The 14,477-nt window shown below is 33.3% G+C and overlaps 1 protein-coding gene across 1 annotated transcript; it reads right to left on the bottom strand.

Moving 5' to 3' along the window:
• Nucleotides 1–8,749: 8,749 nt before the first annotated feature.
• Nucleotides 8,750–12,847, bottom strand: LOC147284585 (BTB/POZ domain protein). The gene is made up of 2 exons (XM_086245189.1): nucleotides 11,476–12,847; nucleotides 8,750–10,071 (listed from the first exon to the last, which is right to left on the bottom strand). Exons 1-2 carry the CDS (start codon nucleotides 12,118–12,120, stop codon nucleotides 9,106–9,108), a joined length of 1,611 nt encoding a protein of 536 aa, XP_086101315.1. The 5' UTR covers nucleotides 12,121–12,847; the 3' UTR covers nucleotides 8,750–9,105.
• Nucleotides 12,848–14,477: the final 1,630 nt, after the last annotated feature.

Here is a 14,477-nt window from a genome sequence, read left to right as displayed (position 1 = left end):
TTAATTTTAGGGATTTAATTTGGAATTTAAGAATTGATTATAGGATGAGTATAAGATTCTTTTTATTTTATTTGGAAAAAGATGAGTGGGTGTTATAATAGTTAATGGGGGTGAGAATAGTTTAGTAGGTGAGCGTTTGAATTGGTATATCAAATGATATTATAGGAATAATGGGAGGTGAGAAGGAGAATTTTTTCAATGTAACCAATACACCGTCATGTGGTGTAACCAATCCAACGTGTAAGGATATTATTGGACGGTATGTTTATATTAGTAGAGTATAATATTAATAACATCCACCTATATTATGACACACATATATTGGTTACACCGAAAAATTTCTCGATAAGAAAAGTGTTGTTATATTTTTTTCAAATTTAATTATAAGTGTAAAAATAAGGTGGGTGAAAAAATATGACAGATGAGTAAAAATATAAACACTCTTTTTAGTAAATTAACAATATTATATCAACATGTAAAGCCGTGTTACGTACAATTACATATAGAAAAATTTCTTCCGGAGATGGCCGGCCCAGCTAGTTATTAATTTGTCTCTAACTTACTCACCATGCATTATGCATATTATATATGAGTGATGATGTCGTTCATGATTGAGTATTCACAGAAACGTATTTATAATTGATTATATTGTTATGCTTAGCCAAAGAAAGAAATACTGCTATAGAATCACATGGTGTTAACTGTTAGCTGTACATATAGATGGTCAAGTAGAATTTTAGGCATGTCAATCAATTTTGTCATATCGATTTCGCTTTCAAAGGGTGAACAATAATGATTTATTTCCCTTCTCATAGAGATATATTGATCTAGCTTGACGGTTGACCCATTGCGATAATTGGCTATTGTGTTTTCGTTAATTAGAGTACTGGGCTTATAACACATATAATGCCCCGGTCCAGCATCCAAGACCAGTCTGTGACTCTGTGATTGGCAAAAGGAAGGTGAAAAGTTGCTGAACACATTATGACGGGAGGTTCTAAATTTCAAATATGATTTTTTTTAGAACAATATTTGGGTCACCTTTGGGAGTACCTCAAGGTCACCCCACCTTCTCAAATTCGAATTTCGGTAATGTTAGCGTATAATCGGAACCATTCATTTTTTAGATAACATATTAAAGATCATCTCTGCAAAAAATCAAATCAATCGGAAATCGTTTCATTATATAACTGTTGTCAATTAAATAGAAAAAATAGATGATTTTCAATTAAAGAGTGATTTTTTTACCAAATCGTTGATTTTTTTTATTTAATCGACAACAGTTATATAACCAAATGATTTCCGATTGAGTTAATTTTTTGTAGAGAAGATCTATAATAGATGATCTAAAAAGTGAATGGTTCCGATTATGCGCCGACATTGCTGAAATCCAAATTTGGGGAAGTGGGGTGACCTTGAGGTACCCCCAAGGGGTGACCCAAGTATTGTTCTTTTTTTTATATGATCAAATTGCACAACGAGAGATATCAAAATCCTATTTAAAGATTTGAAGCTGGACCTTCTTCAACAAAGTAGAGAAAAATATTACTAGGCCAATTAATGATCTTTAATTAGATAGTCATTTGGTTAATTAGTCATTCAAACGATTTTCAAAATATATAATATGGTCATCCTTAGACAATATTAATTAATATTAATTATATTATGGTATGTTGTACAAGGATGATTTTGTTGTTTCAGGCAAAGTTCTAAGAGTTTGAAATTAATTTGAAGCCACAACCTAAAGCTAGCAATTTTGTCTTCTTTGATGGTACGTAGATGGTGAAACATTAACTAATGCTATAACTTATACATTACATGATTACAATATATCTTGTCAAAATCTTCTGTCCCCAATTAGTGCTTGTAGATGTGAAAGATAATTGGTAGCTAGCTAGGTTTAGTTATTTACCTGATAACAAGCACCAAGAATTAACGGTTCCTTAAATCGCAAACAAGAGTTTGCAAAGCAACGCCTACTCTTTACCTAAATGTGTTGCTTTATCTTTGAGAAATTAACAATATAACAAACCGAAAACAATACGTCCTGCAGTTGGATTTCCTAAGTTGTTCTCCTGCAACAATCAAGTGTCTATTCTGGCCATGGTATATGATTTTATATACAACAAGAATTAAAATTAGAATCTTGGTATCATTATATGATATGATGCAGCACCAGTTAAATTTTTATCATCCTGCATAATCAAGGAAAAAAAAAAAAAACCATTTAGCAGATCAGTGTTTCACTTTCATATTTGTTGCTATCAAGAAATGTCGCTTTCATATTTCAAATAGCAAATTACAAAAAAGTTAATAAAAAATTTCGATATTACAAATAGGTCAATAAAAAATTGCCTATCTCATATTAGTCAATGATATATTTTGAGAAATTACATTTTAGTCAATAACCCAACCCATTTTAGTCACTAATATCCACTTGATGATGTCATATATTTTGGTGCATTGGAAAATACTAACTTGACCAATCCTTTTTTTTTTTCATTATTTATGGGCGTAAAATTATGTTTTAGTTTAGGGTATAAAAATAGAATGAAGGATATAGTTTAAGGTATAGAAATAGAGTGCAAGGTATATAATTAAGGTTTAAGATTTAGGGTATATAATTGAGATTTAGCGCTTATATAATCCTAAGCCATTTTACAAACATAATACAAATCTAAATATGAATAATAATATATATTTATTAATTTATTGTAATTCATATTTTTTCATTTTAGTCAATAGAGACTAAAATAAAATTATGAAAAAATACATTGATTAAAGACTTAATTGCAATTATATACCCTAACTTTAAGTCAATTTACAACCAGGTATACCATTTTAAAAAATTGGCGTTAAGGTACTCCTAGCACATATTTGATAAATTGGCGCTAGGTATGTGCACGTATTTGATAAAAAACAGATAGGTATGGATCGATGCTACAAGCCTACAATGAATCCGACACTCAATAAATCATGTGATTGACGGATGCTAGCACAACTTTTCTTAGAAAGCATATTGTACATTCAGTAATGCTACACTTACCACATTTTTATACCACAATTTCATACCATCTTACATGACATTCATACATTGGACACTACAAATTAAAAAATAAAACCTAAAAAAGAAAAAGGAAATACCCTTCCAATAAAGTAATGACACATCAGGTGAGATACAAATGTGGGAAAAAAAATGTGGGACAACTAGCATTATTGATTGTACATTAGTACATATGAGATCCTGCTATCTAAAACTTAAAGTTTAAATTTTAATTCTGAAATTATTCTCAAATTTTAGGTCAATATTCAATCAACTTGTACACCTTAAAGTCAACCGGTCATCCAAAAAGTGTAATATATTGTTTTGTCGTTTCAATTGATAGAATCTTGCAAAACATGACCCAGGTCCTAAAGATCCTCTGTATATTTAGGGCCAGTTTTGTGGGTATGCGAAATAGGCAATTGTCTCGAGCACCCAAATTTTATAGAGTTCTTAATTATATACTTATATTATGTTAAATTTAAATAATGTACATGAAAGATTGAAGCTCCATTTTTAGGCCTCCGAAAACTCTAAGGCCAACTCTATGCAATAAGGGTTAAAGTATTTGTATAACATTTAGTTCATCTCTCGTCCTCTAATAAATATGAACCCACTTGTACATATGCAACAAATAAAACGACTCCTGTTTACTAGCTAGCAAGTTACTATTGTTATCCAAATGAACCATATTCACTTATGAACTTTTGTCTTTGTATGTATATAGCTAGGTACATGTATAGTTAAGTAGGCCTGATCATGCAGTGATTCTAGTACTTGAGGGAGACACCGCAATGAATTCTATGAAGGGTTGCTGAAATTAATCTACAGACAATTTAGCAGTTGGATCTAAATCAATGAATAAAGTCTGAAAAGTCTGATCGATAATGAATCATATCTGGATGAAGTTGAATTATTCAAATTGATGTATGTTTTTACTTTCTGAAATCTTGAATGGCATAGACATGCATGGTGCGTAAAGGTGTTGCTTTCTGGTGGGGGCCGGGTGAGCTTGCCTGTGACTAGCTTCTGTGAGTGTGTGACGACACTGTTCATTAAACACCTGACCGACAGCTGAGAGATATAGGCTTTTAAGGCCTACCACTTCAACTAGACTGCCAGTACCACCCTATAATTAATAGCTACTACGCCTTGCATTGCAATCACCAATCAGAATCATATCGTTTCTTTGTCTTGTTTGGTCGCATAAATTCAAGGTATTAAATTTTGAATTTCGCCGAAAATTTTGTTTTTTGTTTTTTTTCCGAAATCGAAACACATGTTTAATAATTTTTCGTAAAATTTTTGTCGAAATTTTCTTATTTTCTCCAACTTTAAAAATTCATCAAAAATAGCTCGAGACTCTAAATAATTCACCAAAAAATTTTACGGATTCGTATTGATGAGTACTAATTTCCTATGACCTCAAAATAGTCAAATTGTTTTAAAAAAAATTATGAAAAATCATACTCTCATAATTTAATTCAAAAAAAAAAATCGCCAAATTCTTGAATTTTTATTTTCTAAAATTCATTTCCATACAACTAAGCTCTAGAACCAAAGGTCTAAGTTAGTTAAAATAAACTTAAAGAAATTTCTAATTCCTTTAAACAAACCTTAAAACAAGTTTGAAAAATTTAAGTAACAAAATTATCATAAGCCAAAATTTAGGTTGTTACACTCAGTGAAGATAAAGCTTGGCTGGGTGAGAGGCACGAGAAAAACTGAAGGAAAGATTAAAAAAAAAAAAAAAAGGACTAAAGAGAGAGGCAATGGGAAAAAAAGTAAAGAAAAAAAAAAGGAGGGCTAGTTTGGGGCCCTTGGGCAATTGGAAAGAAAAAAAAAAGTTTGAGATTTCGTTTAGTTATTTTAAATCTTAAACTCTAATACATTTCTATATAAAAAGATAATTAAAAGTATCCTAAAGAGCCTAAACCTAATATTCTAAAGAATATAGAGTATATAGGGTTTAATGTATAAATTATAGAGTATATAGAGTATTAGGGTTTAGATTTTAGTGTATAATTAAATTATATAATATAAATAATATACTAATTTTATTTAACAGTATTTGCTCCAGCGCGCATTATATTCACCTTATATCACATGAAACCTACAATATAATTTAGTTTTTTCAATGTTTTTTTATCAATTTAGTAGATAATATGTTAAATAAATCTATGGTAAAGTTTTATTAAAAATTTTCGTATTTTGATAGTAATTTCCGTCTAATTTTTGTCGAAATTTAAAAATCTTTAAAATTTCCATCGAAATTTTTTCGAAATCTGAAATTTAATTCCTTTCATAACTTACAAATTCAATGTGAACAAACAGACGAAAATTGTATGCAAAAGCCAAAAAGCCAAAAGCCAAAAGCTCTCTTATTTATTTTCTTTTCTTTACTTTTTGCAATTAAACGAGGCCCCATTTGCTCTTCAACTGCATTCGGCAGGACATCAATTATATATGGTTGGACTTCGATCATTTATATATATGTGTGCACAGTGTAAATAACCAAGTAATTACTAATTTAGCTAAATTTTTACAAATAAGATAACCTTTGAAAAAGTACTTAAAAAATAAAAAATTTTGATAATTAAATTGTATTGTTGAGTCGTACCAAACAAATGATATTCTTATTTTTCTTAAAATAAAGATATTCTTACTTAAAACTCTCCTTCGATACATATAGAGAGAGAGAGAGAGAGAGAGAGAGAGAGAGAGAGAGAGAGAGAGAGAGAGTGCTAACCATCATATGGAATGGTACACTACACTGGATATATAATCTAAGGACTGCCCACCAACCAAAAACTAGGATGTGAACCCCTCCTTCATTGGGAAATAGAGAGAGAGGGAGATGGGATGCATGATTGAGTTTTGGGCTTGGGCCCATTAATGGTCTGTGTGTGTTTTTTGTAACAAAAATAGATAAGACTTGACTGGGTGCAGCTTAAAATGGGGTCATATACGTATGGACTTTGTTTTATGTTGCCCCAGCCCACATGGGATGGTAAGGAAGGAATATATATATGTGCTCGAACATATATTTTGCAAACTGTGAATTTAGGTTACAGACAAGACATCAACATAATCAATAATTCAAATTTAATCAGATAACATAGATATCTTATGATATCAGATTGTCGGTAAGAGAATATGTCCAACATATACATATGTATATTGTATGAGTGAGGTTGTAATTTAATGTGAAAAGGAAGTAGCATCTAGCAGCTAGAGGTGCAAATTTCATCATTGTTGCAGACGTTATGATTGTGAATGGGTTTTAAATGTGAATGCATGATATGGTGGCCTGGAAGAGAAGGCCCCCATCATCTCCACCAGAGGGGCCGGCCACAGAGGATACCAATTACAGAGGAGAACAATCAATTCTGATCCGGCTGTGCATGTGTTGGACCACTGCATATATGCCATTGTTATTGAATCAATGGTGCAATCAATAATGCCTTTTGTCTTATATAATTGGCTACAACTACAAGATAAGGAAAACATTATTGGGATCCAAATCCAATTTGTTCCTCCATCTTAGTGAAACCAGATGGGTGATCCTAGCTATTTAAACCCCCATAATTTTCAAGTTCAAAATTAATTTTTGGGTTTGTTTTTGTTTTTTCTGTTTCTGTTCTGTTTTTCTTCTTTTGTTTTGGAAAAATAAAGTAAATAATAAAGGATGTGATTGTTAGCTTCATTTATGACAGTAACTTCTGTCTTCCTCAACAAAAATGTTATAAAAGTGCTTTGTCTTTTATTTTGTACAGACGTGGGAATTGGGGAAAGCAGAAATTGAACACCACACAGTCACACACCCTGTAAGTCTGTAAGTTCATATTTGATGGAAAGTTTGATGGGTTGATGCAATTTCACATGCAAAGTAAGCACAAGTGTCAAGACTCAAGAGTCAAGAGCCCCAAGTCCTACTGCAACTCTAGTTGAAATTTATGGCGGAGCTGATACTGCTAACTACCACCAAAAAGCCTGAAACATATATATATATGTATACATAGTAGTACTGCTAACTACCACCAAAAAGCCTGAAACATATATATATGTATACATAGTAGTACTGCTAACTACCACCAGTAGTAGCTTTTTTTGCAAAGATTATGGGATTGTGAATTTGTGAGCAAGTTTGGTAGCCAGAGGACTAGCATAGTAGCATATATATGCATTTGTGTTTTGTGGGACATGAATGAGGGGACCAAGTGAGATATATGTATATATATATATATATATAAAAGTTGATCTCAACTTATTTATGTTGAGGTATACTTTATTGGGGTCACACGAGTTGTTTTGTGTCAATCTGAACCATTCATTTTTTACATCTCCATTGATAGATCATCTTTGCAAAAAATTAGCCAAATCGGAAATCATTTGCCTATCTAACTTTGATCAAATAAATGGACGAACCAAATATTTTCGATGAAACCGTTCATTTGTTTTATCAAAGTTAGATAGACAAATGATTTCCGATTTGACTAATATTTTGCAAGGATGATCTATCAATGAAGATGATCCTTGCGAACGGTTCGGATCGCCACAAAACGACTCGTGTGGGTCTCAACAAGGTCATACCTCAACATAAATAAGTTGAGGTATATCTCAACAAAAGGAGCCTGTATGCACAGCATAAGTGAACACATAAAACTTGCACCTCATAGACCTGCATTTATAATTTACCTCAAAAAAAAAAAAAGACCTTCATTTATAAGTGAACTCTGTACATCAACTATAAAATTTAAAGCATGACACATGAATGTCAATCGAGATAGGCTATCTTTGGGACTTTGTAACACCTTATAGGCTTAACTAGCTAGGCTTCTCAACCTGGCCCATGTTTCTCACTTCAGAATTCGAACTGTAGCCAAGCAGGCTATAGTTCTAGAACATGTTATAGAGCCCACCCAAGCCCACTTATAAGATACAAAATTTTTGAAACAATGTTAAGGTTTTAAGATATTTTTGTTGAAGTAATAGGGGTGCTCATGAGTCCGAAACCATTCACAAAACTCAATCCAATATATATTGAAATATAAAATAATTATCATCAAATAAAATGTAATCACAAATTGCAGTTGTTGGGTAGCTCATAGCTGTTGGAAGGGCTGTGGAATTGCTTACTTTGTATCCAAGTTCGATCTCTCTTCTTCCAAATCAAAAAAATATAATCACAAATTATAATGTATTATATATAATTTTTCACCATATATGGAAATTATAAATAAATCTAAAGCCTTTGATTAAACCATGTTTGGTACATTTAAAGTATTTGACTTTGAGCCACAAGAGACTTGAAATATCCAATCTCAAGCTAACAGAAAAATAAATATGTCAAAGTTCACTTTTGGTCCTTATAGTTTGAGCAAAATTTTACTTTTAGTCTTTGTAGTTTCAATTGTTATAATTTTGGTCTTGTAGTTTATAAATCGTTGCAATTCAAGAACATATTAACATTTTCATTCATCAAATCGTCAAATTTGTTGTGCTTTTTTGGTCATGTAATTTACAAACCATTTTTATTTTAGTCATGTACTTTACATACGGTTAACGATTCAATGACTAATTTAAAAATAGACAAAAATACTAATGTATCATTGAATTGCAATGATTTATAAAATACATAACCAAAATCAGAATAATTGTAACTATAGGGACTCAAAATAAAACTTAACTCAAACTACCGAGGACTAAAAATAAAATTTGGGCAAATAAATAAACTCAGATGAGGCAACAAGTTCAATTACCTTTCTTCTTCAAGAATTTTTACATGAAACAATCAACCCACATTCATGAATACAAAAGCAGTTTCTTACATCACGTAAAACATTCACTCCTATAAATTTCTCAGAGCAAGTCCACCAGGTCACTCTTTCTTTGCCACCACAGAAATCTGCCATGTTAGCCTTCAGAAAATGAGAATACTCCAACAGTCTCTACTCTGCCACCTGAACTCTGTTCAACATAAACAACGCCACTAAATTTACATTACAATCATTACTCTCACAGTCTCACTTGTTATGGTACTTCTTTTAGTCTATAGGGGCCTACTCTGATGGCATTGAGCTATCTGGCTGGAGTAAGTTACCTTGTCCTTCCACATATGGTCTAACGAAAGTTCTCCGCCACCAGACTTCAAAGGCCCTCTGAAGATTTGGGCAGCTATCACCAGCCTTCAGAAAACTGCCCAACCAAGAAAGCATAATACTTTGCTGGTCCTCTAGAGGCAGAGTGAGGATGGTCCTACCAATTCCTTCTTCCACTACCTTTCGGTCAAATGACCGGCACCCATGTTGGAGCCAGTTGTAGTCGTTGATCAATGGCTGTAACCAGGTTTGTAACAACAGTTGACGGGTGTCCTTTGATGGAAGCAGCTCCCCTCTTCCAATGCCAACAAACAGCCTTCCCGTAATACAGCTAACATGGTAACGAGACACAATAGGCAGCTTTGTATGCAAGGCTGCCAACTCTTGCTGGCTAGCCCACATTACTGCAAATGCATCTGCTGCTTGCCTGTCAACCAAAATCTCAAGCAACCATGAGAGGTTGTCCGATGCTAAAGCTATTTGCTTCACCACAGGTTCTTTGTTGTCCACAGGTTTACCAGAAAACTCTGGTTCTGCAGCCTGCTTGAACAGGGACAACAGTAAATTCGAACAGTTTCTGCACGAGTCGTATAGAGTTTCATTGCAGAGGTCAGCTGAACCAGGAGAGCTTGGGACACTGTTATTCTCCTTAAGGAGCTTCAGCACTATGGATTTCATTTCACGCCTGCCTCTCTCCTCATTGCTTCCGAGGACAAGTTCAATTATGTGGGAAAGTGTGTCCTTAGGGGGTTTAGAAATGTCAGAGGAGACTCGTTTCAATACTGGAGTTACCCCAATACCCTCACCCTGGAGTCGTAATACTGATGAGACTACTTTTTCTTCTTCTTCTTCCCCAACCCATGGGACTGCTTCCAAGTATTCTAAACATGACTGCATGCAAGAGCTGAAGCCAAGTAGTTCTGCGATCTGAAAGAAGGTACCATTCACATTCAGGTTAGGCTTTGGATGTATCAAATTCAAAGGGTAATGTTTTTTGGTAACAAAATTTAAAGGATAATTTACAAACCCTTCTATATATGTGTGTGTGTGTGTGGTTTACAATGAAAAAATAAAAAATGGTCGGCTAAGAATACGAGATATAGAAAGCCTACTTAGTGAGTGCATATCTAAGGGATTCTACTTCTCTGCATTTAGCCGCATTTCTTGACCATTCAACCAAATCTAAGTCATGACCAATCCACATCAGCATACTTGATACTGACTATTGGATTGAAAGTAACTTAAAATGCCCCGTGGATTGATACTGACTATTGGCTCAAATCTAAGTCATGACCAATCCACATCAGCATAATTGATTCTGACTATTTTAAGTGAAAGTAACTTAAAATGCCCCGTGGATTGATACTGACTATTGGATTTGACTGAATGACCAAGTTGACTTGAAAGGCAGCAAATTGCACACTCCTAAATACAGAGAAGATCAATCCATCAATAAGCATACTAAAGCATTCTAGCTAAAACAATAAACTGCAAAAGAGCAATCACAACGCATGAAACTTCAATAAGACTAAACATGCCACATGAATTAAAAATTGGAAATAGTTTTCAAAATAGAATGGTCAGTATCAATCTTCTGCAGAGCATACGTAGCATGAAGCTTTCAGCACACATGAAGCAACCCAGCCCTAAATGCTTCCTAACGAAGAACAATTGCATATGAATTCAACTGATCCCAGCCTTATAAATGAGGTGCATATGTATATATCTCTTATACCTATGCTGAACAAGGGTCTATTTCTCTTTTCTTTTTTTTTCCTATTTCTTTCAAGTCTATTTTTTAATCAGGATGATATTCATATTAAGAGAATAGTTGAATGACATGCCAAAATGAATGAGAAACAACATAAGGAAGGACATCAACAGAAACAAAAGCATAAAAAATGTGGAAGCATCAATGAGAGGAGACATTCTTCTACAATGGTTAAACAGTAAGCTACACTACAGTGTACTAAAGCTTACATCAACTAGATGTGACATGTCAGTCGTATACATACTCTGCAATTAACAACCTAAGCAACATGAGGATTTGTAACAAATATATGTCCAAACAGGAGGTATTTGGTGATTCCATTCAAAGGCTAGAGAAGTCGCCTTCTAAAAGTGGATTGTGTGACCTACCTAATATTCAGAAAAGCATGAAAATCATAACAAACGTAAACTATATCACATGAAACGGTGGTTGAAGAAATGATATGTTAATTATTTGGTAGTTTTGGCGTTAAACCATGACCAACAACAAAACAAATACAGCATAGTTGCAATCAGCACACATAAGAGATAACTCATGCATTACACAGTTCTGCATATTACCTTCAGAATGCGGAGTACCCGCGAGACGCTTTGTTTCATCAGCCGTTGCCTCATTTCTTTGCAATACATCAATCCAACAGTTTCAACATATATTTCAACATCATCACAATCTTCGATTTCAAGGCAGGACAAACCAGACTGTTGTTCAGAAAGCTTGTCAGCAAAAAAGTTGCTATTCTCGACTAGAACATTCTTGTGAACGCTCAACTTCACACAAAATCCCTGCTTTCCAAGTAAAACCACCTTGATATCACTAGTTCCAGGCTCACCAAACTCAATTGCAACCTTCCTAGGCAAATTTTCAACTTTGGGTCTCGGCACTCTCTCTGGAACCACAGATGCACTAAGCGCAGGTGTGTCTGGCGCCGCAGGACCAAAAGTTCGTTGACCATCAGAAATAATCCCTGATCTTGATGGGGTAAGGGTTGGCTTTCTTTCATTCAGTGGGGTTTGTTTTCTCTGAGCTGTTGCCTTGGCTGGTGGTGATGAGGGCTTGGGTTTGTGTAGGGAATTTTGAGCTTTAAGGGTCTTTTGAAACGCAACAGGAGAAGGACAGCACCAAAAACCTTCTGGGGTTACAGCAATTGGGACATTTCTAATCTTGGTTTGGCCTGGTTCTACCCTTGTAAGTCTAATTTCAGCCATATTTCACAAGAACTTAAAGCAATTACAGTTAACACATTGCTGTGGACCACAAAACAAAGTTTTGAAAAACTAGGGCCTTCTACTTTGGAAACAAAACTCTTTTCCTCTCCAAAACAGTCTAATTACCATACAAACTCATAAGCATGAAAGGCGCAAAGGTGTGATTTTGAGGTTGATCCTAAGAACCCTAAATTGAGAAATCACTTACTCCACCTCAAGAATTGCATCCTATTGAAAATTGAAAGAATACAATACTTAAACTTGAACTTAAGGCACTAACCCAGCTAGCAATTTCTCCGAAAACAGGAAAAGATGTAATCTTTGCAAGCAGAAAAGCACAAAAGATAAGAACACAGTTTAATGAGACTGAATTGAAACAGAAACACTTATCTTTGTGCAGGCACAAAGGGCATTCAAAAACTTAGCAGAAATATTCCCTGCCTTCTGATACCAAACCATAGATCAACTCCAGGACAAAAAGATGGGTCTTTTTGTGCCCAACTTCAAGAACCTTAAAAACCAAAAACAGCTAAAAGACTCAGCAAGAAGTGGGTAATCTGAGAGCTCTGTGAAAATATGATCTCTAATCTCTTATTTCTTTAAGCCCACGGGTGCCCCTAAAATGATTGACTGTGAGCTCTCGGTGTCAAGCATCAAGGGAACCAGTTAGGGAGGAATAATGAGTCCTAGTGACCCTTTAATTTGTAAAGCAGAGAAAGCCCACATGGCCCAAAAAGAATGACAAATAGAAAGAAAGAAAGAAAAAAGAAAAAAGAAAAAAGAAAAAAGAAAAGAAAAATAAGAAGAAAAGTGAAAAACTACAGAGAATGATGGTTCATGGGTTGTAATTCTACTTCATCACCAGTTTGTGTCTAGTTGTCTACCTATGCTTTTGATGATGATTATCTGTGTATGGGGGATTCAGAATTTACATGTCTTTTGCCTCTGCAAATATTCTCTCTCTACTCTATCTAAAAACACTTTCTCAGTAATCAAAATTCAAACAGGCACGCCTTATGTCTTTGGCCAAAAAAAAAAAAAAACAGGCACGCCTTATGCTTGTCTCTCGTTATTATTATTATTATTTTACTTTTTTCTTTTTGGTTCTTGTTCTGTCTTCTTTATTATGTTTTATGGTGGCGTTGTTGAAACGTTGCTAGATTTTCTAGGCTCTTCTTTTATAAATTAGGCTTTTTAAAACTAATCAAATTGCTTAGTCATTTTATTATCAGTGATGATCATTTTAGTATTTATCATACAAATTACAATAAGATATTTGGGGAAAATTTTATCATTTGTAAGATACAAAATGCAAACACATTTTTAACTCTTAAATATTAACATATTGTTTCTAATAAAAAAGCAAATATTCGCATTTCCTCTACTAGTATATAATTTTTCATTAAATGCAAATGTGTCAATGCAATGAGTGTATAAAAAAATTCTTATTTATTTGATTAAATTTAAATAATTAAATAATTTTTTATTGAGTAAACTTGTTTTCAAGAATAATCTTTAAAGGACATTTACAAAATTAATTAAGTAGTCATTTAAAGTGGCTTTATACATCTTACCTCCCTCTACTTTTTTTTCAAGAAAAAATTAACATATAAACTGATTATATCATGTGTAGTTATACAAAATAAAAGGATCAAGACTAATCTACTTATTTTTCAAGAAAAAATTAACACATAAACTGATTATATCATGTGTAGTTATACGAAATAAAAGGACCAAGACTAAATGATGTACATATTACTATGTTAGTAGGTTACATTGATCTAAGAGGACCAAGACTAAATGACTCATGGTATTTGCCAAATTCGATGACTGAGGTGTACAGGTATGAGTTTGGATAGAGTTTGGGGAATGAAAATGATGGATGGCTCCAAACTCTCAAGTACATGTTTTAACTTTTAAGTACTTTTCGAGCGTTTATCACTAAATTAAATAATTATTGGCACTTAAATCTTATCTCGATTATGTGAAATTATTAGTTAATTCAAAATTTTATATTAAAAATATTAAAAAGAAGAAATGTGTACTTACTACTTTTAATTTTAGATGTTGAGATAGATTTTTTTAATTACAAAAGTGTTGGGATAAATATTCTTAACCAGTAAAAGCCACGGTAAAAAGTATCTTGAAGGTGATGGTGATGGAGCAAATATCATGCACATTTATGTTGTGGGGTGAGATGGGTTGATTCCATTTCCATGGTCTTATCATTTAGAAGGAAAGAAGAATAAAATCAAATAAAGAAGATTGTGTGATATAACGAGGTTCTATAGTAATTGATGGAATTGTCCCACATGAGCTTGCATATATTAATTGTTGATTTGAAATGGAACCTCGTA

The sequence above is a fragment of the Dryas octopetala genome, chromosome 5, assembly GCF_963921425.1.
Source record: "Dryas octopetala chromosome 5, drDryOcto1.1, whole genome shotgun sequence".
In the NCBI taxonomy this organism is placed as follows: Eukaryota; Viridiplantae; Streptophyta; class Magnoliopsida; order Rosales; family Rosaceae; genus Dryas; species Dryas octopetala.
The sequence above is the reverse complement of the archived record's forward strand: the minus strand, read 5'-3'. Positions and strand labels throughout refer to the sequence as shown.

What these genes read in the sequence shown, in the direction of transcription:
- LOC147284585 (XM_086245189.1), bottom strand. Translation starts at nt 12,120, where the DNA reads ATGGCTGAAATTAGACTTACAAGGGTAGAACCAGGCCAAACCAAGATT. An exon ending in GGGTACTCCGCATTCTGAAG is followed by an intron (nt 10,072 to 11,475) that starts GTAATATGCAGA and finishes ACCTTCTTTCAG; the next exon opens with ATCGCAGAACTACTTGGCTT.